This window comes from Aedes aegypti, chromosome 2, assembly GCF_002204515.2.
Source record: "Aedes aegypti strain LVP_AGWG chromosome 2, AaegL5.0 Primary Assembly, whole genome shotgun sequence".
In the NCBI taxonomy this organism is placed as follows: Eukaryota; Metazoa; Arthropoda; class Insecta; order Diptera; family Culicidae; genus Aedes; species Aedes aegypti.
Window position 1 is genome coordinate 134578784 of NC_035108.1, and position 23307 is coordinate 134602090.

At 34.9% G+C, this 23307-nt stretch overlaps 1 protein-coding gene across 11 annotated transcripts in view; it reads right to left on the bottom strand.

Moving 5' to 3' along the window:
• The window catches only part of LOC5569159 (zinc finger protein 260), a 32224-nt gene that overhangs the window by 3122 nt on the left and 5795 nt on the right, over positions 1-23307 (bottom strand). Inside the window, exons 2-15 of one of the 11 annotated variants that reach the window (XM_021842457.1) lie at positions 19351-19638; positions 18471-18609; positions 18318-18395; positions 9568-9651; positions 9235-9318; positions 8943-9026; positions 8165-8248; positions 7873-7956; positions 7392-7475; positions 3884-3967; positions 3665-3748; positions 3508-3591; positions 3328-3411; positions 2767-2977 (exon numbers count right to left, since the gene is read on the bottom strand). In XM_021842457.1, the coding sequence (XP_021698149.1) occupies positions 2767-2977; positions 3328-3411; positions 3508-3591; positions 3665-3748; positions 3884-3967; positions 7392-7475; positions 7873-7956; positions 8165-8248; positions 8943-9026; positions 9235-9318; positions 9568-9651; positions 18318-18395; positions 18471-18609; positions 19351-19638 (1556 nt within the window). The remainder of the gene's footprint in view (positions 1-2766; positions 2978-3327; positions 3412-3507; positions 3592-3664; positions 3749-3883; positions 3968-7391; positions 7476-7872; positions 7957-8164; positions 8249-8942; positions 9027-9234; positions 9319-9567; positions 9652-18317; positions 18396-18470; positions 18610-19350; positions 19639-23307) is intronic. The other 10 variants (XM_021842460.1, XM_021842458.1, XM_021842459.1 and 7 more) reach the window with 10 other exon arrangements.

Below are 23307 nucleotides of genomic sequence, written 5' to 3' on the forward strand. Positions count from 1 at the left end.
CACGAATAGAAATTCTTGAATTTCAGCAACAAATTCGCATGCAATGAGTAGAGATTTGTTAGAATGGACGATTTCAATAACTAACTTTTTGATTTATAATCTAAATTTGCCGAAATAGTCGTTTTCAGAGTCGTAGAACAGATAAAAAGTGAGGTTACGAGTCGCCACTGTATAATATGATACTACGAACGTCTTTATTCTAATCGGTGTAGCCCTAAAAAGTAAGAGATGATGCACCTTCTTAAAACATTGATGAAAAGCTGCATATATCACTACATTTGATAAAATTGGACATACATGTGAAATTATACATTTGGAAACTACTATACCGAAAGAAGGGTGTAGCTCTATTTTGTGCAGAGTAGCGATGAGTTGTATATTCTTTTAAATAAATATTGGATATTGTGTTTCCCCATAGACTGATCTATCAGTCTTCATAAGTGCCAATAAAAGTGAAACTACTGTGATAGTTCATTTGCAAATGAAATTTAAATTATGCGTAAAGTGTTCATAATTAGCAGCACCAATGCTAATCTTCTCATGTACTTGTAAACAACTTTGTATGGAGTTTAATTTTCAAGTTTTTTAAATAGATTATTTCAAAACTTTAAAGTAGGTATGTAATTTTCTGGGGAATGGTTCATTCTGGGGATTGGTTTTCTGGGGAATGGTTCATTCTGGGGAGTGAAATTCTGGGGAATGGTACATTCTGGGGAATGAGATTCTGGGGAATGGAATTCTGGGGAATGGGTTTCGGGGGAATGGTTTTCTGGGGAATGTTATAGAATCGACCTGAATAATTAAATTTGCACATTTAATGTACAGTCTCGAGAATTACAAACATCGCAACCTTACGTTTATCGAGAAAGGGAAGGATTATTAGTGTGACACCAGTTGCTACTAGAAATCTAGTGAATCTATGACAAAAGGTCGAAAGAACAGAAGTTCGAAAGACAAAAGGTCGAAAGGACAAAAGGTCGAAAACAAATTTTCAAAGGAAAAATTTCCCACCGAACAAATCATTTTCGACATTTTGTCCATGAGCCTTCGTTGGCATGAATAATTTGTCAGATGAGCAGCATGTTTTTACTTAACAGATGCTGTAATATGTTGTAATTTTTACGTTTCCTGTTTTTGCGCATGTTAGAAACACATTACAAATTAATCGTCTCATAGGGTTGGTTTGTAATTTGAAATGTCATTCTTGCATATCCCGTTTGTATTTTGTAAAAAATGTTACTTAAAATTTCCTTAAAAACATTTTAGAAAAACATGTTGTGAGCAGTTCTACACTATACTATCCTCACGGGGCAACATGAGCCACCATAATAATTCTGACAGCTTGCAAATTTTCGTGATGAAGTAGCTTCAACCGACAAAGACCATATTGCCTCGTTTCTTTTGTACATGTTTTACATTAAGTTTTTCAATGATTTTTCTAGGATCTATACAATTCCTTGCACAATATGCCCATTAGGGTGCGGCTTATTTTTCAAAAGTTCTCAAAATCAAAAAATCGTGTGCTCTATTGATTTCAAATCACATTGAAAGAGAAACCTCAAAATCTGAGCCAAAAATATTAACTTTTAGGTGGCGCAAGTATCTTGAAGGTGAGTTTTCAAGTTATAAAAAATGACCTTCAGTGAAATAAACATAACTTTGTTATTTTTCAACCAATTTTGAAACTTAGCACCATTATTTTCCAGAATAAATTTAAGAAAACTTTGTAGAACATTACATTTGTCTAAAATCAAAACGAGTCTTAGTTAAAAATACTTTTATCCAATTTTTTCCTCATTTTACTAAAAAAATATTTTTGTTTGACCATAACATTATAAATACTCAACCGATTCCGAATCTTTTTACATGAAGCAAATTTAGTTTGCAAACTGCTAATATAATACATTTTTCTTAAAAATGGTATTGACTTAGTTATTCAACAAAAACTACCCCTAAACGTATTTTTTAATGAAAAAATCAAATTTCTTTGGATTATTTAAGTTTTTCCGCCAGAAATTGCATTTTTTCTATAAAACTTTAATTAATAGAGCATCTTAAGCCTTAATTACGAGTTGAATAGTGCATATATTTTTTAACATTACAAACATATTTTTGTTTCAAAATTATTTTAGAACTGTTGCAAAGTCCTTCACAATGGTTGAACAAATGAGAAAAAACCAGTTTCAGCTTTAGAGATAATATTTAATTGGCAAACATTAAAAAAAAAAACTGGCATTTTTCGTTACAATATCATGTTTTTTGTGCAGTTTTTGCTGAAAACTAGGTCAAAACATTTTTTAATGAAATGTGATGTATAAATAGTTTGAAAACAATTGAATTAGCTTCAAAAGCATGTAAAAAGATTTAGAGTCGGTTGAGTAATCATGAAGTTAAGGTCAAATAAAGTTGACATTTTTAGTAAAATGAGCGTAATTTTTTTTTGCAAAATTGTATGATCTGTATTATATGATTCTAATAATAATCAAGTGGATAGTTTACGCAATATTTCGTCCTGGATTATTTGTTTAATATAACTTAGAAGTTGTTTATAGAATGTTGTGACTTTCTTTATTGAAAAGATCTCAAGTTATTTCCCAGTTCAGGTCAATTAGAGCACTCGAACCTAAAATCAAAGCCTCCAAGCCCCCAAAACTATCGATGCGTACTTTACCACTGTCCAGCGCTGTGAAGATGTCTGTTTTCGTGCATTCGTATCGTGGACTATTCCTTCCTAACAACATTAAAAAGAACAAAGCAAATACTTACATCATAACCTGGCCATTTTGTTGCTGCTGCTTCATGGACTGCTTCTGGTGGACCAACAGATGTTTCTTCAGATTCGAATATTGCGAGTACGACTTGGAGCACAGTGGACATGTGTGCGGACGAATTCCGAGATGCACCATCTCATGCTTCTTAAGATTGGCACGTTGCGAGAATGCTTTATCACAGCTCTTGCATTTGAATGGTTTTTCACCTGGTTGTAATGAAATATGTTCACATTAGTAATATTTTCACAATACCTCTAACGAATAGAGAAAAGGTGAAACGGATGAGCATCAAATCGAACTAGTTTGAAAATGTGCGTCTGATAAAGGTTACTAAACCATGAATTCTTTAGATAGTTCCATTAAAATTTCCACTTCCTGGTAGAGAAACCCGATCTGATGCTCATCAACGGTAACAGACACTACGTGAAAACACAGAATAGAGGAATGTTAATGGAAATACACAACTATACTCAGACAGAAAAAATGAATGCTGATTACTGTTAAACTCGTTAAACGTAAATAATAAGGAGAAAACATTAATTTAACTATTATTTACCAGTGTGCAGCATTTGGTGCTTGACCATGTTAGCCTGCTGGGCAAAAGCCTTGTCACAAGTGGGACATTTGTATGGTTTAATTCCTACACAGGTGTGAACCGCGGCAACCGAAAATTGAGACAGAGAAATGTAATTAAAGAAACAGCCTCGCAGCTAGGCATCGGGCGCAATTCTATTACCGCTGTGCAGCATCTGATGCTTGACCATATTGGCTTGCTGTGCGAATGCTTTGTCGCACACTGAGCATTTGTAGGGTTTCACTCCTAAGCAGAGAAAGGAATACATTATGACACTTTGTGATCGCTGAGTTTTGGCAAGTTCATTTCGTTTAATTACCAGTGTGAAGCATCTGATGCTTGACCATGTTCGCTTGCTGGGCAAAAGCTTTACCACACGTACTGCACTTGTACGGTTTAATACCTAAGAAACGCGAAAAACAAAACCCCTAGTTTAGCAAGTTTCGCCGATTTTTGCTTTACTCAGTTCTGATGCTTATTCGTTTCTACCTATTATATATTAGTTTACTAGCATATTGTTAGGTTTATTTTTAATTACCAGTATGAAGCATCTGATGCTTAACCATGTTGGCTTGTTGGGCGAACGCTTTACCGCACGTGCTACATTTGTATGGTTTTAGTCCTGTCGAAATGATTTGGAGAAAGAAATGTTTTTAACTTGTTTTTTTTTTCTGCTGTATCTTATATAATTCTTCATGATATAGTCTTCTGTACTGAGCTTAAATGTAATGACACTAATGGCAGATGCATGAAAGTTTTGTATATTGATGTATTTTTCGTTTGTATTTGACCTAAAATATTATGAACTAAATATTGCACTGAGTCAAACATACTTAAGTTTTCCATAAACCATGACTTGAGCAATCAAATTATGATATCATTAAACATCTAACCAGTTTGCAAACGAGATCATAAGCCTTAGTTATAATTGAGATCTATGAACTATTTAAGGATTATGTTTTAAATTCGTTTTCTTAGCCGACGCAAAAAATAGTTGCTTCCCTATTTTATTTTGCCACACACTTTACGTCCACTGCAATTCCACCTATCGTTAAATCGATCCAGGAGAAATTAGGTATGTGGGTAATAAGTTTATATTGAGTCTCAGTCACAAAGTGATTTCACCCCATCAAATGCAATTGCAATGGAATAAAAGTGACGGTAGCGTCAAATAGAAGACCTGACTGTACATTTATCAACTTATTCACTAAATCTAGAAAAAGTAACTATTGGTCCAGGTACATTCTAAAAATAAGATTCCTCTAAATTTCGTAAATTTGATTGAAATTCGATAAGCTTGTATCCTTGGCTAACGGAGCGATTATTCAAGCAATTTATGAAAACTTCTTGTATTTCTTTATTTATTTTTAAGAAACTTATGAAACTTATGATATTGTTTTCAAAACGGTTAGGGTTATTTGCCTATCATTGCAGTAATATGTAAATTTCAGGGTAGCGTGGAGCATTTGTAAGACATAGAATATAGCTTAAATCACGAAAATTTTACTAGAATAATGCGATTCGTTTCATGAAATGCTATGCTGGCACAAGACCGCAATAATAGGCGAAAGACCTTAAGTGTTCAATGAAATTATAATTTACTTATTTTATATGTCGTAATTTAGAGAAAACTTAAGTATTTTCGGCTCAATCTACACAAGCGGCTGAATAATTTTAAGCCAGAGTTACTTAAACTTTTTCAGATCATAGTCCACTTGAACATATTAAACGCTCTTGAGACCCATTTTGTTTCTCAACCTATGTCATGATTCTATTTGTTACTCCAATTGTATTAGTTTAAACCTGTCCGTATTATTCTTAACCCTCTAATACCCAAATTTTTATTTTCGATCTAAATATCATTTTTCGTTATCTAAAATCGTTCTAAACACGTTTTGGGCAATTATTTATTTTTATTCGCAAATCTATGAATTTTGGTTTTTAATTTTTATAATTTTTATTTTTGAACATCCCTATCCTTTTTTATTTTTTCTTGAAGCCTCTCCTGAGTACTGATTTTTGGCAATAATAAAAAATCAAATTTTTACGGTACTTTTGAAAATATTATTTTTTTAATTTTTTTTTCTGAAGCATATTTTATTTTCCGTGTAACTAACGGAAAAACAGATTGGAAATTATTTCAATACCATCAGGCTCTTCTTCTGTGATAGGTTGATTGTAGAAAAATATTAGAGATACGATTTTTTATATTACACGTTATATTAACCCCAGGCATTTGTAGGTTATATAAAAACAATTTTTCAAATATTTTTCAAAAATTCAAAATTGTTTCAAAAGTCATAAAGAACTTCCCTAATATGCGTGTTATGAGCCAAGGTTTAAACCAAAAATAAAATCATTTTTATTTTCGAGCTACAAAAAAATACACAAATTTGCAAAGTGTACCCCGTCTAAAGGCGGGGTTGGGTATTAGAGGGTTAATTGCTTCGGGGATGGAGGAGTTTGGGAAATCCATCTATTTACCAATCTTTAAAATCCATATCTGATGAGAATAGAGTTCTGCCAAGTTCTGTCAATCGTTTTAAACAGGATTTAAAGGCGGTTAAAGCCATAGTTTCTATAGAAATGTATATGACGAAACCAAAACATTACTTCTACAACGCAATATTATTATATTTTTAATAAAGCAAAATGATAAAAGAACAAATCTCTTCAGATTTTTGCATAAGTTTACTGGTTAAGTAGATGAAAAAACGAATTTAGTACTATACCATTTAATTCCACTAGAGTGTGTATTCTTTGACAGATACGTGTATTTCGAATTCAACTGTAAGGTCGTCTTCAGTGTCGGGTACTAGACTCAACTTAGTTGCTTAAGGTGATTATAAAACGAAGCCAAACTTTGAATTTTCAAGTACGCAAGACTGGAGAATCTGGCAACAGTTTGCGCTGAAAATCAATCAAATTACTCGCTTCCTGATGGTGCCCAATGGGATAAATGTTCAACGCGGAGCGCTTTTTGGTTCTCAAGTCTTGTGCTCTTGAAAATTTGAGGTCTGGCTTTGTTCTATAATCACCTTAAGGAACATTTTTTTATATGTTTGTATAAGTTTACTGTACCACATGAAGCTAAATAACAGCAAGAACATTTATGGATATCACTTATCCCAACCTTGGAAAGGAATGACTATGTACAGCAGCTTTTATTATCATGTTTTGAAGAATTAGTTTGCACTTAGAGATAATAAGCTTGTAGTTTGTTTTTTTTTTAATCGATTTTACTTATTTTTTAATTTTTATATAAATTTACACCAACATTAAATTACTCCCGAAAATGGTGAACATTTGACAGAGCTCTATTGTTATCATAAGCTTCTTTAAGGAAGCTATGGCAGATTGGATTTTTTTCTTTGTAAGATTGAATTAATTTCGAATAATTATTTTTGTATGAATCACCCTTGACCACGAGGAGACGGTTTTTAAAATCCAAAGAAGACAAGGTGTGGTAACAACCTTTCTTCTTTCGAAACAGTGGATTTTTATATGTTTGCAAATGTAAATTATACACGTTTTCGTGAATTATTGGAGATAAAGAGAAGCACAAGAAAACAAATTAGTTCGCAATAAAATCTTCACACTCGTATTGCATGCCATCTTCCATCATGTAAAATATGCACGTATATCGCCACCACTTTTGTACGTATAAATCCCTTTCGCAAAATTGTACATGTGAAATTTTGGTCATAGAAGAATCGCGCAACGAAAAAGGTAAGTACGTTATACGTACATTCTGATTGTCTGGGTTTACTGGCTAGTGGTGAACAATCGATACAATGTTCACCGTTATTTGGTTTCTAGATTTGGTCTTTTAAAAATTCCAGGTGTGGCTTCAATTCACCTTCACCTTAAAATTTGTTGATAGTCGAGATAATTATCCGTTGATAGTCCAAATCCCATTGGATACTATCCTACGACATGGTTATATGGAATGGCCTTCTCTACTTTTCATCATAGCAAAACATTTACAACACAGAGAGAACATAAAGAAACGTAAAATAAAAGATAAAAAGGAAAGCAAATATTACCGGTATGGAGCATCTGATGCTTCATCATGTTCGCCTGCTGGGCAAAAGCTTTTCCACAGGTTGGACATTTGTACGGTTTGACTCCTGCAATTTGGTTGGGTTTTTTTAATCGTTATTACACAGATCGTAGCGGTTCATTCGGAAGGATGGATGGTTGGCGCAAGAAGGAGAAATACAACGAAGAAAAACAGAATTACGAAAATGTACAAAAATGAAAGGGCTAACAAATGGGAAATGTAGAAAGCATACTATGTTAGTATAAAGAAGTGAAATCGGATTTTTGGTTTTTATTTTACTGCTTTTTTGTTGTGTTTATTAAATAATTCAAATATGTATTTTGCTTTTCTTCGTTTGAAATACGGCGAATTTGGATGCTCATCCGCGCGGGAAACATTCAGCGGTTTTTTGTTTTAATACAGGTGAGAAGAGTGAGATCTTCGAGATGCAATAATCTAGTCAACTTAAGCGTTCTAAGATTTACCGGTATGAAGCATCTGATGCTTGACCATGTTTGCCTGCTGTGCAAATGCCTTGCCACACGTGGAACACTTGTAAGGTTTTACTCCTAAAATAGGATGTGGGGAGTTTTCGATTTTTTTTTCAAAATTGGCAAATTAATGGAAGGAAAAATGGGAGAAAACAGACGGTCGAATATTAGTGTATTCTCCATACGATTATTTTTGTATTGAGACTTTGTATAGGAAGTTTATTGGCAAGGATAAAGCTTTTATACCTGACGTATAGAATCAATTACTAAAATAAATGGGACTTACCAGTATGAAGCATCTGATGTTTAACCATATTGGCTTGTTGAGTAAATGCTTTGTCACATACAGGACATTTATAAGGTTTTAAGCCTGAAATTACAAAATAAAAGTATTGTCATTTTAAAGCTTACTACAATACATTATTTAAGTATCTTGATTTTAGATCTACGCTTTCCGTCTAATGTGAATATAGAGCCACAATAGTGCCCTGGGATATTTAATATCTAATATGAAAATTTTGACGTCTGAATTATTGAAAACGTCAAAAAGAGGTCAAAATCTCTACAATAAGATAATATTATAAGATATAAGTTTACTAGAACATTCTCAATGACCCAATACTGTAACTATTGATGAACAAATAACTATTGATTAACAATCAAAACTTTGTCACGCCTTCGATAAATTTAGACAATTTTCAACAACTAATGTTAAAGCTTATTTTGTTCTGAGCATTTGTTCAAAACACTGAAAACAGTCATGGGCGGAAAGGGATTAATAAATAGAGATAGAAAACTATAGAGGACGAATGTCGCTGCTGTTCCCATTGTTCTCGCTCAGAAACATGTCGGGTACATAACTATCAAACTGCATACGTTGACATTTATAGCCCCGCCTATCTCCGCAAGCAAAAGATGTTCCGACGGCGACGCCAGCGACATTCTTCTTCTATTCTATTGATTAATACGACGTATGACTGATGCAATGGAACTCTACTTGTTACTAGAAATGTGGAATATTGATGATGATGATGATTGATGAAGTAAAAATCAGCGACATTTACCGGTATGAAGCATCTGATGTTTAACCATGTTGGCGTGTTGAGTGAAGGCCTTTTGGCACACTGGACACTTATAAGGCTTCAAACCTGCAAAGTTAGCCGTCGGTGAAACGAGAAAAGAAAAACAGAGCAAAATTCAAGATCAACTTTGTCACCGGTTTATATGGTTTAGGGTAAGGATGAGCGAGTGGTGAAAATGATTAGGACATGTAACTTGATTAAGAATGATAAACTAGTAGTACTGTCTAGATGTTGCGTGGGGTTTCAGTTCCTTGGGACAGGACACTTTACGTACCTGTGTGTAGCATCTGATGTTTGATCATGTTGGCGTGCTGCGAAAATGCTTTCTGACAAACGGGACATTTGTAAGGTTTAAGCCCTGAAATTGAAACAAATCGTTAATATCGCGAAATCAAAGTTTAATCTTGAATTAAAAAAAAAACAAAACTAGTTTATGTTTCTAAGAAATAAATTGGATTCACAGGGTTTGGACGAACGGATTGTTGAGAGATGAATAAAAGAAGTAAGGTTAAATTTCTAATCAAAACTCAAATATATAAAACAAGGAGTGAATGTTGAAAAAGCAACATAAATTATAAGACAATCAAAATATTGAAATTAGATTTACCGGTATGCAATAGTTGATGCTTTAACATATTTGCCTGCTGTGTGAAGCACTTTTCACAAATTGGACATTTGAATGGTTTCAATCCTGATTTTAGCGATTGCGTCATGGGATGAGAATAGAAATATAGAGAACAAAATTTATTCTTAGATTCATTAGTTTTCTTTGATTCATCTCTGATGCTAGATAACATTTTTGAAAGTTCAAAGAATGTTCAAATCAGTACGACAGAACTAGAAATGTGTAAGACGGCGATAAGGGTAGGATCACGATACGACACGACAGTCATGCAAATGAAAGTAGGTACTGTTCTGTGCATATTCTTTTATAAGGTGCAGTGGTAAGAACACACGACTTTCACGTCGAGGACCGAGATTGTTACTTATGATGTTAAGTTTGATCTTTCTAGCTAAGGGCTAAAAACCTCATTAATAAACAATCACCGCACATGAAATATCCCTTAAAGAGTGCAAAGAATATTCAGTTTTTGTCTCTCAGAACAATTTACAAATATGTAATACTACTAAGGCGTCAAGAGTGTACTATGGCTCAGAAAGCAGATTTAGTCGGAAATATGCATTTAGAGCTCTGGAATGAAACTTTAGACAAAGTTATATGTAACAGTTAGGCCCTTTGTTTAGTGTAATTCAAAATGAAAGTGCTTCACATTTACATAGAAATGAAATAGACAACTTTCTTATTTATAGAAATTATGATATACATGTTGTAGACCATTCAATTTCAAACAACTTTGCCAAAAAAACTGCTCTTAAATGGATCATTGAAGGTAGTTTTTGTCAGTGCTCACCGCATCAAAACAAAGGCGCCACTGTATATGGGATTTAATATTGTGACAGCATTGCTGTTCTGTCAAACACATAAGGCTACGGTGGCGCTATCTATGCTTTCCATAGCGCCCGTTTTGGTTATTATAATGATCCATTGATCGATTGAATTCTTTTTCCAATGCTGACACAGGATGGTCCACAGAAACCGATCTTTTGGCTCCAGCGTTTTTAATTCTAATATCTCATCAAAGTAGTCCATGAACCACTAGTAGAACTTTAAGAAACGCGTTATTTGGTGAAAGGTGAGAGAGGAACTCGTTAGGGCGTCTGTACCAGTGATAGAGCTAGTTTTTCATATCTGAATACGTCATTCGAAAGCTGTTCTATTATATTTCACGTAAAAAATCTAATCTTAGAACGATAAAATCATTGAATCTTTCAAAAATAATTTCCACCATAACTGGAACATGTTCCAGTAATAGTGGTATTTGCTAACAGCTGTCCCTATAATAGTGGTTTACATTGATTTCCCATTGAGATTCACTATTATATAGGGTGTCCATTCAAAATCAGTTTTCAAATTCCCGGATTTTTCCCGGATGTGCAAAAAATTGAAAAGATGACAAACTGATCCTGCGACTTGATATTTTCGTTTTTTATCTAAATATTCATGAGTTTTTTTTTTAATTTTATTTACATAATACTGTCCGATTAAAAATGGCTTGAATTTTGGAAAAGTTTTGGACAAAAAGGTTTGAAATATTTGTTACGATATCTAAAAGACTATTCTCTCCCAAGAATCGAAAGGAAATTTAAAAAGATTTGCGAATTATATGACCAGTTTTCAGCTTTGTGTATCTAAGCTTAGACTTCTACAAAAGAGATTTTCTGATTAGAAAATCACAACCGTTCTAAATATAATCAACTAAACTGTAAACAAAACATTTGTTTCCCTCTTTTGAATGCCGGTATTCAAAAGACTAAAGAATTACCACCTAACCACAAATGGTCTGGATCCATCGCCAGCTTTTCAGGCGAATCCTTACGTGACCTTATACCCCTCCCAACCCCCACTTCCGTAGCACTTATGAGGGCGTCACTGAGTCGGTGGCCTCTCATTGAGTAAGTGCTGCATCAACATTTCCTTCCCCTATCCCAAGTTAAAGTAAAGATGAACGTGGCCAGGAATAGCAGTACTCATGCTTTTGGTAATATTGTTCAAGATTGGGCCAAGGTTTACTCCCCAGCCTTGTTCCTGAAAGCAGTCTGGATGAGATGATCAAATGACACATGAATATTGCCAGTATCCAATCTACGAAGTATACCGTAACTACGCTAACGCTAACTTAGACTTGTACAAAATCTGAACATCTAAAATTGGACTATATTTCTACAAATGGGCAAAATTCAATAGCCATTCGTCTTAGAATGCCTTCGGAATAATGCATTAGACATGGCCCATGGATAGTTTCTGGAGAAATTCTTGATCTGGTGAAACTCGTGTTGGATCCAAGATGAGATCTTTTCAACAGAAATGATATCTCCAAATACATGTTATTGTTCATATATAAAGCTGACTTAAACTTTTGCTAAAAATCCAAGATTATATATTCCAAGCAGTATTAGATTTTATCAAAAACATAACAAAAATCTAGCCAAGAGTACCTAAAGGATCTTGCTATTTATTTATCCATCAAAGATCTTGCTATAAATTTTTGAATGGACTTTGATGGGGGTGATTGGAAAAAATCTAATACCCTTCTATGAATGGTTTAAGTTAGTCAAGATGCGTAGTACAAGTCGTTTGTCGTGCACCTCCCAGAAAAAAAATGCATACATACAGTATCGGACATATAAAATGCACCAAAGCCGATTTCCCATACAAAATGGTCAACTTCAGAGAGCTATATCTCCACCGTTTCTCAACCGATTCTTTTCATTTTTTCTGTGACGACTACAAATTTCCTCAATTTTTGAAAACTAATGTAAAATTTGTGTGAAAACTATTGATTCAAAAGTTACAGATAGGTTGAATTTTGACATAAAAAATGCACCAAGACACAAAGTGATGTAGCAGAAAAACTACGCGTCGTAGCATCTTGGTGTCTTCAGCGCATTTGTTCATTGCGTGATAAGGATCAAATGCGCTGAAGACACCGAAAGGATACGACGTATATTTTGTCTGATACATAACTTTTTGTCTTGGTGCATTTTTTGTGTCAAAATTCAACCTATCTGTAACTTTTAAACTAATAGTTTTCACACAAATTTTTCAATAGTTATCAAAAATTGAGTTAATTTGTAGTTCGTCACAGAAAAAATGAGAAAAATTGGTTGAGAAACGGCGGAGATATAGTTCTCTGAAGTTGCCCATTTTGTATGGGAAAACGGCTTTGGTGCATTTTATATGTCCGATACTGTAAATTGAAACAAATCAGTAGTCTGATGCTTGAAATACCTATTTTCCCGGTGTGATATTCAAATTCCCGGGTATTTTCCGTATGTTTCCCGTTCATTTGTAATTCCCGTGTTTTTCCTGCTTTTCCCGGATTGATGGACACCCTGATTATAGGAACGTACTGGTGCAAAGGAGTAAACAAGTTAAGGTTTTTAATTGTTTTCTACTGTTTCCTTACTAATTTCCAAGATTTTATTTTTACATATTCATATCATTCTGACAAGGGCCGTATAGTGGTTATCACGCCCAATGGTATGGGTGCCCTAGTGTAGATGTAGTTGTGAACCTTAGAGGAAAACAATATGCACTCTGTCTCGGAAAACACCCAGAATCCGGGTGTAAATTTTTCAAATTGGGTAATATTTCCATATGCATTTTATTGAGTCTGGAAAACGTGTGCAAGTTTCCTTGAGGAAAACAAAAACAATCTGTGTATGACGAGCGTTTGCTAGTCTACGTGTGTTCAAATGTCACTAAGCTCTATTAGAAAAATACACATACAAATAAAAATTGCCTATAACACGCTCGAAACTGTACTACCCTCCCTACCACTATTATTGGGACACACTATAGAGCTTAGTGACATTTGAACACACGTAGACTAGCATACGCTCGTCATACACAGTTTGTTTATGTTTTCCTCAAAGAAACTTGCACACGCTTTCCAGACTCATCAAAATGCATATGGAAATATTACCTAGTTTGAAAAATTTATACACGGATTCTGGGTGTTTTTCGAGACAGAGTGCATATTGTTTTCCTCTAAGGTTCACAACTACATCTACACTAGGGCACCCATACCATCGGGCGTGAAAACCACTATACCACTGGATCAGACACCTTATCTCTTTCCTTTTGCAAGTTTTGTTATTTTTCTTAAACTAAAAAATACAGAAAAAGTTTTTGAAAAATGCGTTTCTACCATGGTTTTAACTTTTTGCTTGCCCCACTTGTGGTTTGTCGTTTTCAACAGTAAATTGATGAGCTAACAGTTATATTTACGATTTATCACCCCTATTCTTGTTTACGTACGAATGCGCTTTCGATCGAAAACCCTTTCGCATTCTCGTTTACGCCAGCAAAATCAAATGGGCAATGGATTCGAACGAATAGGATTCGATCGAAAGTTGGATCCGCCGTAAACAAGAATGAGGGTGTATATGTATTTAACATTTGTTGAGGAGTCCCAATGAGCAACAAAATAAGTAACATGTAAACAAAAACAATTCTTCTGTTCAGTTATGTTTGTTCAAATGATTCGACAACATTGTAACTACAACTTTTTCATTGTTAGTTCTTACATCACGAGACATCAATTGCATTTCTGCTCTATAGAATTTTAACAGATCGTTATTTGTTTATGAGAAGGTCGCATATGATGTCGGATAAATCCTCGGAAGAAATCATTCCTTGGAACGGAATCCTTCAACAAAGTATTTAGAACTTTTTTATACCCCATTTTTATGTTCAGAACTAGCTTTACATCGACATTCCACGTTATTTTCTTGCGGTTTCTTATAGGGTGCAGAGCTACTTGGGCACTTTTATGATTTACTTTGGCATGAGGGGTCTTTCTCTACCGTTTTATCTAAATCTTTGCAATAAGCAGCACTTTAATACAACGCATATTGCAGCTAAATATGAGCTCAGTAACTATGAAAAACCTGCCGGAGTGGATTAAGGGGTCTATTTTGTAAATCGAGCAGGTTCATGTGACTCGTCTGTAATCATTGTCGACTGCCATAGTAATCCAGTCATATAGAGTGACAACTGTCGAAAAACTCGAGTGACAGAGCCGTGTCGAGCGAAATTTTTGGTCGACAATGACTTCAGTCGATTCGTTTTTGATCGACTCGACTTATAAAAAAGACCCCTAAAAGTGCCAAGAATAGGATCAGGCTCCCAATTGGAACTTTTCATTCAACGTCTTCCTTTGAATCGACTGTCCGAAATAAATACATAAATATCGTAAATATTTTTTAAAAGCTTTTAAGTAAAACGTGAAAGGGGCCTTCCTTAGCCGAGTGGTTAGAGTCCTCGGCTACAAAGCAAAGCCATGCTGCAGGTGTCTGGGTTCAATTCCCGGTCGGTCCAGAATCTTTTCGTAATGGAAATTCCCTTGACTCCCTTGGGCATAGAGTATCATCGTCCCTGCGACACGAGATACGAATGCGAAAATGGCAACTAAGTTAATAACTGTGGAAGTGCTCATTGAACACTAATTTGAGAAACAGGCTCTGTCCCAGTAAGGACGTAATGCCAAGAAGAAGTAAAGTGTTTCTTAAATTATCAGCACGTTCTGTTGTTCTATGATAATTGCGAACCTTGTTTACTTATAGCTATCTAAAGAGCACACACAAATTCAAACTCTAATGAGAAACTTTTCAATAGCCCCACGTGATTCGAAAATTTTAATTTTTGAACATCCTTATACTTTTTCTTTCGTAATGTTCAGGATGGCCAAAAATGCTTACGCATGATTTCAACACGTTAATTCACATATTCAGTAAAATATACAAATTATTTTCACTTACCCCATTCAGTGTTGGTAGACTCACTCTCAAATCTCAATCATTACGCTCTCCCGTAAGAGCAAACTCATTAGAGATCTGCTTCGCAAATCTCACGCTTGAGATTTTGATGCAAAATCACTCAATCAACTCAAACCGTAAAAAATGATTCAGTCGCAAAACCCGTTAAAAACTCGTGAAACCCAAATGGTTAAATTATAGTAATCCTTTCTAACGTAAACAACACGTTAGAAAGGATTACTATAATTTAACCAGACTAACAATAAATTATTGCCGTGTGTGAGTAAACTGTGGGAATACGAGACAATGAATCAAAAAGGTGAGCCAACTCATCCATGATTTTTTGACTGCTCACATTGACAACTCACGCATGAAAAATCTCAAGCGTGAGTTATGGGAAATTGAGTTTTTCACAACACTGACCCAATTTATCCACTTGCCCCGCGGTACCTTAGATGAGTTATTTTTGCATCTCTTATAAAACGCATTGGAAAACAATTGCATTTTTATGAGAAAAATTTGCGTTTTTTTGAGGTCTAAAATCGTCGTTTTAATGTTTCATTCATTGAAGGGTTTCCTAAAGCAAATAAGTTCAACCCTTTTTTACCACGACTTTGATTTATGTACTTCATTATAAAAAAATGTTTGAATAATGTTGCAAATGTGCTGCAAATCAATGAAGCTCTGGAACCACCATGGAAAAGAGAAGATTAAATGTAGAAAGATTAATCTCTACTTTATTGTTCATTCGATTTAATAAACAATGACATGCTAGAGGCTATTATGAACAAAGGATTGTTTTCAATAACATATCTGGATGTTCAGTAACAGAAGATTTTTTTTTCGTTTGAGAGCCAACATTTTTTGAAAGGATGAATTAAACTTTCCAGTTACTTCCCAGTTTCTTTTGACAGTAGTGAAAAGATTAAACAAATGTTTCGATCGCTAACCATAATGTTGTGAGAAAAGCAAAACATTTTAAAGAATCATATTGTAACGAAGTTAAAATTAAATCATTGTTATTTTTAAAACATGTCAATGAAAGTTACTTGTTTGTGAATTACAATATTTACAAACATAATGATTTTCTACAACTTATGGTTTGTGGATTTATAGCTTGAGAATGTTCAATTTTTCCGGCGACTATCTCAAATTCCCGGGTTTTTCCGTCTTTTTCCCGGTGGCTGTCTTTTACCCGCTTTTCCCGTTTTTCCTGGTTCGGTGGCCACCCTGAACATCTGAGTTTGTAGAAACAAGCAAGTAATATTAAATTTACAGATAAGAAATTATTTGACGAAAAATTCAGTGTATTTGATTAGTTGTCCCGCATAGGTAGTGCACGGTACTATGGCTATCACTTGTATTTATTCAATTTTACAGATTAACGTATTTTTTCTGGGTTCCATAATAATGCTAACGTGATATCAATGTCCGGTTATAAAGGACATATTTTTACTCCATGTATAATATATAATATAAGGTACCGCGGGGCAAGTGGGTAAATGGGGTAAATGAAAATAATTGGTATATTTTACTGAATATGTGAATTAATGTGTTAAACTCATGCGTAAACCTTTGAGGCCATTAAGAACATTACCATAGGTAAGAGATTTATGAGATTTTTCAGTCATCATTGCATAATAGAGCGAAAGATTGTTAACCTGTCAACTATCACTCCGTAATAAGTTGGCGGCGTGCAATCTTGTTTTGAAATTTTCAGCGGAAAATAGTTGCGTAAAATAATTTTCTGTACCATTTCTAAGTTGTCCCCTCAGACAGTTTTAAACTGCAATAAAAACAAGTTTATGAATTAATTCGACGTAAACCTAAAAATAACTAAATTGAAACATCGTCAAATTTCTAATTACGTGGGGCAAGTGAAAAGTTTCTCATTAGAGATTGAATTTGTGTTTTCTCTTCAGGTGGCTATAAGTATACAAGGTTCGCAATTATCATAGAACAACAGAACGTGCTGATAATTCAAGAAACACTATACTCGAAGCGTTAAAAGCTATTATCATGACCAAATCATAGAACTTCTCTAAAAAAAGGTTGCCAAATATTACGATATTAATATATTTACTTCGGACAGCCTATTAAATGGAAGACGTTGATTGAAAAGTTTCAATATGAGAGAACGCACGCAAATCTCTTGGAATGTCTGTGTAAAACTAGTTCAAAACATAAAAAATGGGGTATAGGTCTATCCACATAAAAAGTTTATTGAAGGATTCCGTTTGATTTCTCTCGAAGAGTTATCCGACGTCATATCCGATTGTCTTAAAAAAAATAACGAGCGGTGGAAATTGCAGAAATGCAATTGCTGTCCCATGATGTAAGAACTAACATTGGAAATATTGCAGTTATAATGTTGTCGAATCATTTCAACAAACCTAACTGAACAGAAGAAAATTCAAGTAACAAGCATAAAATTTTCTTTGTTTACATGTTACTTATGTTATTGTTTATTGGGACGCAATAACAAATGTTAAAGGTAATAGAAATCGTGAATATAATTGTTAGTTTTTGAATTTATTGTTCAAAACAATAAACTTTTCACTTGCCCCACTTGTGGGGCAAGAGAAAAGTAAAGAGACGTTTTTCAAAAACTTTTTTTGTACTTTTTTCTTCAATTTTACATAAAAATCAATTTCATCATACTGCTTATATTTGGTGGTACTCAAGATAAAAAATATACACTACCTCATTTGTTTTAATTTAAAGTCTCTAGAATTTGTTAAATCCCAACTATGCGAAATTCATTACCCACTTGCCTCACGGTACCTTATATAATAATATATTGTATATATTATCTTGCAATGTTTTGCTAGGTTTTCTCGGCCTTATAAAGGGTTAAGGAGCTAAATTACTTAGATTAGTTAACCCCCTATCCCGGAACCGGTTCGCATACATCATAAAGTTTATATAATATTTATCATGTAACTAATGTTCAATAGTGTTTATCACATAACTCACCGTTATGCACCAGATCGTGCCGCTGCAGATTAGCCAACTGTGTAAAACCCTTATTACAAATCTGGCATACAAATGGACCTGTGAAGAAATAACGTAAACAAAGCCACATTAGTCATTCATCTGAACCGAAGCCGTTTTCCGCAGCATCCTTACGGTCGCCAGTGTGGGCCTTGGTGTGCTTCCACATTGAACTATGGCTGGGGAATTCTTTGCCACAGATCTCGCACTTAAACTTGTTTTCAGTCAGATGTTTGGTGCGATGCTGTTGCATCTCTTCCATCGTATCGAAACGCTGATATTGGGTGGATTGTTGTTTGCGTTGTTCGCACACAATTCACAAGTGCGTGTGAAGGAGCATGGAAGAAACAAAAAAAACATGATCAAAAGAATTATTCGATCGGACGATCTATGAGTTAGGAACTATCGGTATGGGACTTTTCCATTCTACGCATCATTCTCTACGCCCAGTTGTGTAGGAGAGAAAGGAGTGCATAAGGGAGAGCGCGTAAAGGAGTAAAGCAGTGACTCAAGAACAGGTTCCCTCTTCAGAACGCGAAACGAGACGATATAACAAAGGAGTAGTATACAGTGATTCAAGCTCATATTCGTACAGGGCACTGTTTTCACATCTACTTGGCGAAAAACTGTCGAATGATATCGACTTTGAAATAGGTACTTTACCTATTGATCGGTAATAAACTGTTTTCATTTCATTCAACTGTTTTTATTGATAGGTGAAATTGGATCAAATTTATGCTCCACAATTATTGATAAAGTATTTTGAATTCAATTATCATTTGATAGTTTTTCACCAACCTAATGTGAAAACAGTACCCTGTACGAATATGAAATTGAGTCACTGTAGATGTGATGCGGATAGGGAGGTGATAGGGAGAATTTAGGAACGGTGCGATGGTTGACTTTAGAGGAGGATCTACAACATTTAGATAAAAGGATTGACTGCGGCGCGCGATGCATGGAGGGATTTGTTTTTACTTCTTGCGCTTGGATAGTTTGTGGCGATGATTCTTACCTTTCTGCACTGAGGGCATTTGATCTTGTTCAGATTGATTAATGTATTTCCTAGCGAAAGTGACACTGCCAGGGGATGCTTGTGTTCTGTCATGGGATCCTGAACGAGTATCTCCGAGCGCGCCAGTGACATTGCGAGAGCTTGCTTGTGGTCTGTCATGGGATCCTGGACCAGCATCTCTGAACGCGCTAGTGACACTGCGAGGGCATGTTTGTTGTCCACCATCGGATCCTGAGCCAGCATCTCCGTACGAGAAAGTTCGATCTCTCCATCCTCGAAAGTTGGTTGCTAGCGAAGAGATCGGTAAATGATATTTGTTAATATTCAAACAATTTCTCTTCGATTGTTGATTTTTTGTTATGTATCACTGATTTTAGATTTTTCCTTGAATTATGGTATAATTGCACGCTTCATAGTGGTATTCTAGCTCGCTTCAAATGATTTGGAAAACTTTTTTATTTTTTTGAAGTGCAGATTTATTTTGAATGCACGGTGAATGGTGACTTGATGGTACTTCTCGGCGCCCCGAAAACGAAACGTCTTGCTTGGGCTTTCGAAAACACTGCCCAGCAAAATGCGCGAAACAAAATACAAACTCCCGGCGTCCCGAAAACGAAGTCTATTTGTCCAAAATAATTTAAAAATAAAAGAAAAACATAATTTTTCCTATAGTTTTAATTTCTATATATCTATTTGGCTACGGTCTTCCTAATTTGGCCATTCTCGTGAAAAATCAATATGATTGGACAATTTGAGAACCGAAGTTAGGAATGTGGCTGAAACTGGTTCTAGTGGCCTATATTAACGCAATTTTCAGTGCGAAAATAAGGTTTATGCTCAGTTTAGATATTTTCATACATAACACGCTATGTCTAAATCAGCAGATTGTGGAAATCGAATTTACCTCGGATTTTTCCCCGCTAGATATCAGTACTTATTTGGTCTGTAATTTCATAATTGGAAGGTTTCAAAATATTCTATAGGTTGAATTTTTCCCATACATTTTGTATGGACTGAAATGTGTAGGAAAACGTGCTTTTCGTTTATTTTCATAGGCTGTATATGAAAAAATAGCTAAAAGTGAAAAAAAAAATAATTCAAATTTCACCGATGGAATAATTTAAATCCTTGCTATTATGAAAATATAACCGAATTACTGAGCTCTAGCGGAAACAAAATCCGAGATACATTCGATTTCCATAATCTGCCGGTTTAGACATAGCGTGCATAATATGGATTGAATGCTTTCATTTGGCGTATTTGCAGTACATGTATGGTTTTCCATATTAATTTTTTAATTATTTTCTCTTAGGATCAAAAAAAAATCAATCAACTTCGTGATTGCAACTCCGTGATCAGGATAGTGATATTGCACAGAGAACCACTCAGATGAAGCTTGGGTTTTAGCTTTTTTCCATCTTTAATGTACAATCACGCACTACCTATGAAATTTCTTGATTGATAACAGCACCGGCCATGTCTTTATGTCCATCGGAGAGGGGAAGGATTGTTAATTAGTTAGCCATTGTTACTAGAAAACCGGAGAATCTCCTACATTTCCCACACCTACCTTGGAAATAGGAGTGTTTTGTTAGTGATGAATGAGATATTCGACCGTATGGATACCACTGTGGTAAGCGGTTAAGTCGATATATTCAATTCTAGCGATAGATAGAACTGATGATGTTTGCGCCATAATGGCGCAGAGAGATAGAGAAAGATAGCTATTAGGAAGAGTGTTACAAATATGTTGAAGGGACGGGCCTGGGATTGAACCCACGACCTTCTGCTTGCAAAGCAGAAGCGATAGCCATTAGACCACCAACGCCGTCTTTTTTAATTATTTTCTCTTAGGGTGGCCAAATTAATGCTTCTACACTACACCGACAGAGTTACTTGTTACTTGTTAGAAACGCTTTTACGACGCTTTAACCGGCTACCTCGTTTTCTTTGGCAAGCATTCCCATAACAACTGTTGCTGTTGTACTATTATCGGTAACTCGAAATTACCTGCTTTTTGAGCCGCATTCATTTCAATTAATGACAATTTTCATCAGTCTTGGAAATCTTATTAGGGGGAAACTGACAGGCCAAACAATAATCTGAATGTATTAGTCCATATTTAGTAGGAACAATGTTGACACTGAGCACCATTTTCTTGGATAGAAAATCGCACTCTGGCATATGGACTATCGAAATATATAAAATTTCTTTTTGGAAATTCACTATAATGAATCGGATTGATTTTTTTCTATCTTTATTAACGAGATTTGTAAACCTATTTCTTGCATAACTTATAATCTCGCCCTATTAATTGACAAACATGAAAAATATCATCACTGGGAGATAGCGGATGATGTTCTCTTCATCGTAGCATTGTCGTTTATTTAAAGGCTCACCCGCCGTACCCAGCTTAAGGCTCAAGAATCCATCATTCAATCATCACTAATCATCAAGAATGGAAAACCAGTTTTTTCGTTTAAATTCAATTGAATCCTCATGAAAATCTATCATCGCATTACAGATAGCAAGTACAATGCCATGATAGATTATCTTGAACATTGCTTCAATTTTGAGCGAAAAAACTGGTTTTGAAAATTTGTAAAACGATGATGGTTATTTTCCTCTTAAGGTGATTATAGAACGAAGCCACACCTCAAATTTTCAAAAGCACAAGACTTGAGAACCAAACAGCGCACCGCGTAAAAAATCTATCCCATTGGTCACCACCAGCAAGCAAGCAAGTTGATTGGTTTTCAACGCGATCTGTTGTCAGATACTCTCGTCTTGTGCACTTGAAAATTCAAAGTCTGGCTTCGTTTTATAATCACCTTAACAGAGCCGATTTCTACTTCCTAAAGGTACAGTACCTTTAATTAATTTTTGTTTGGGTAAATTATTCTTTTCAGCAGAAAGTGAATCGATTTCCGCATGATCGGTGTTTGGGGAACACTTATCAGAGCAAGTTTTTTTCGCTGCACTCTCTTTGCTAGCCCGCCTTGATCGCCGTCGATTGTTTGTTGTTCCATTTTTGAATCTGGACATTTGCTGCCAGAATGGACCGGTTTGGCGGCAGGATTTAGGCTGGTCAATGTAGCGGGATTTGGGGCAAGTGTGCCACCTTAAGCAAATTGTTCTCTAACTTTGTCTAAAGCTTAAAAAACCCGCCAGTTCAGCCTCACGATGTTAGTTTCACATCTTTTCATAAGCACTTGCCATTTAAAAAGAAAATAATTTCAAAAAGTATTAGTTTTGGAGCTCCTCAAATATCATCCAAAATACACTGATTTTCAACGCTATGGGGCAAATGTGCCACCCTTATGGGGCAAGACGGCCATCGAATGAACGTTCATGTAATTCTACTTGTAATGAAATTTTCATTATTTCCTTTTAATATTGCTAACAAAGCAGAGCCTAATTGGCAATTTTAAAAATATTTTTAGGTTTACCGTTCTGAGGGGATGCTTTATAACAAGGTTCATCACATGCGTAACTCTCTACTAGTCAATTCGAATAACTAAAATCGTTATTTTTGTCTCCATTCAAGGCGATATATGAATTTCTCTTTCATTATAGAGGATCTGTATAATATCACACTAGATCAGTACTAAATAAAGGTAAAATATTGATGAAAATAAGTAAAATAATTCTTAAAACGCCTAAAACCATGTTATTATCGAATATTTGGAGAAAAAATCATTGTGGGAGCAAAAATGTTCGCTATTTCTCTTCTACACTCCAAAAACCACTACTGGTGCCTCATTTTGGTTCATTATCATGATTTTGTTGATGATGTTTACATTTTTATGAATTTTACTCCAACCATTTTTGTTTACCAAATAGGTGGCACACTTGCCCCAAAAAGTATAGATTTCAACCAAACTGGATTTTGTATGTAAAACTAAATATTTTTTTCGTTCGAATGCCACAATTACTTACTCATTTGTATAGCTTCAC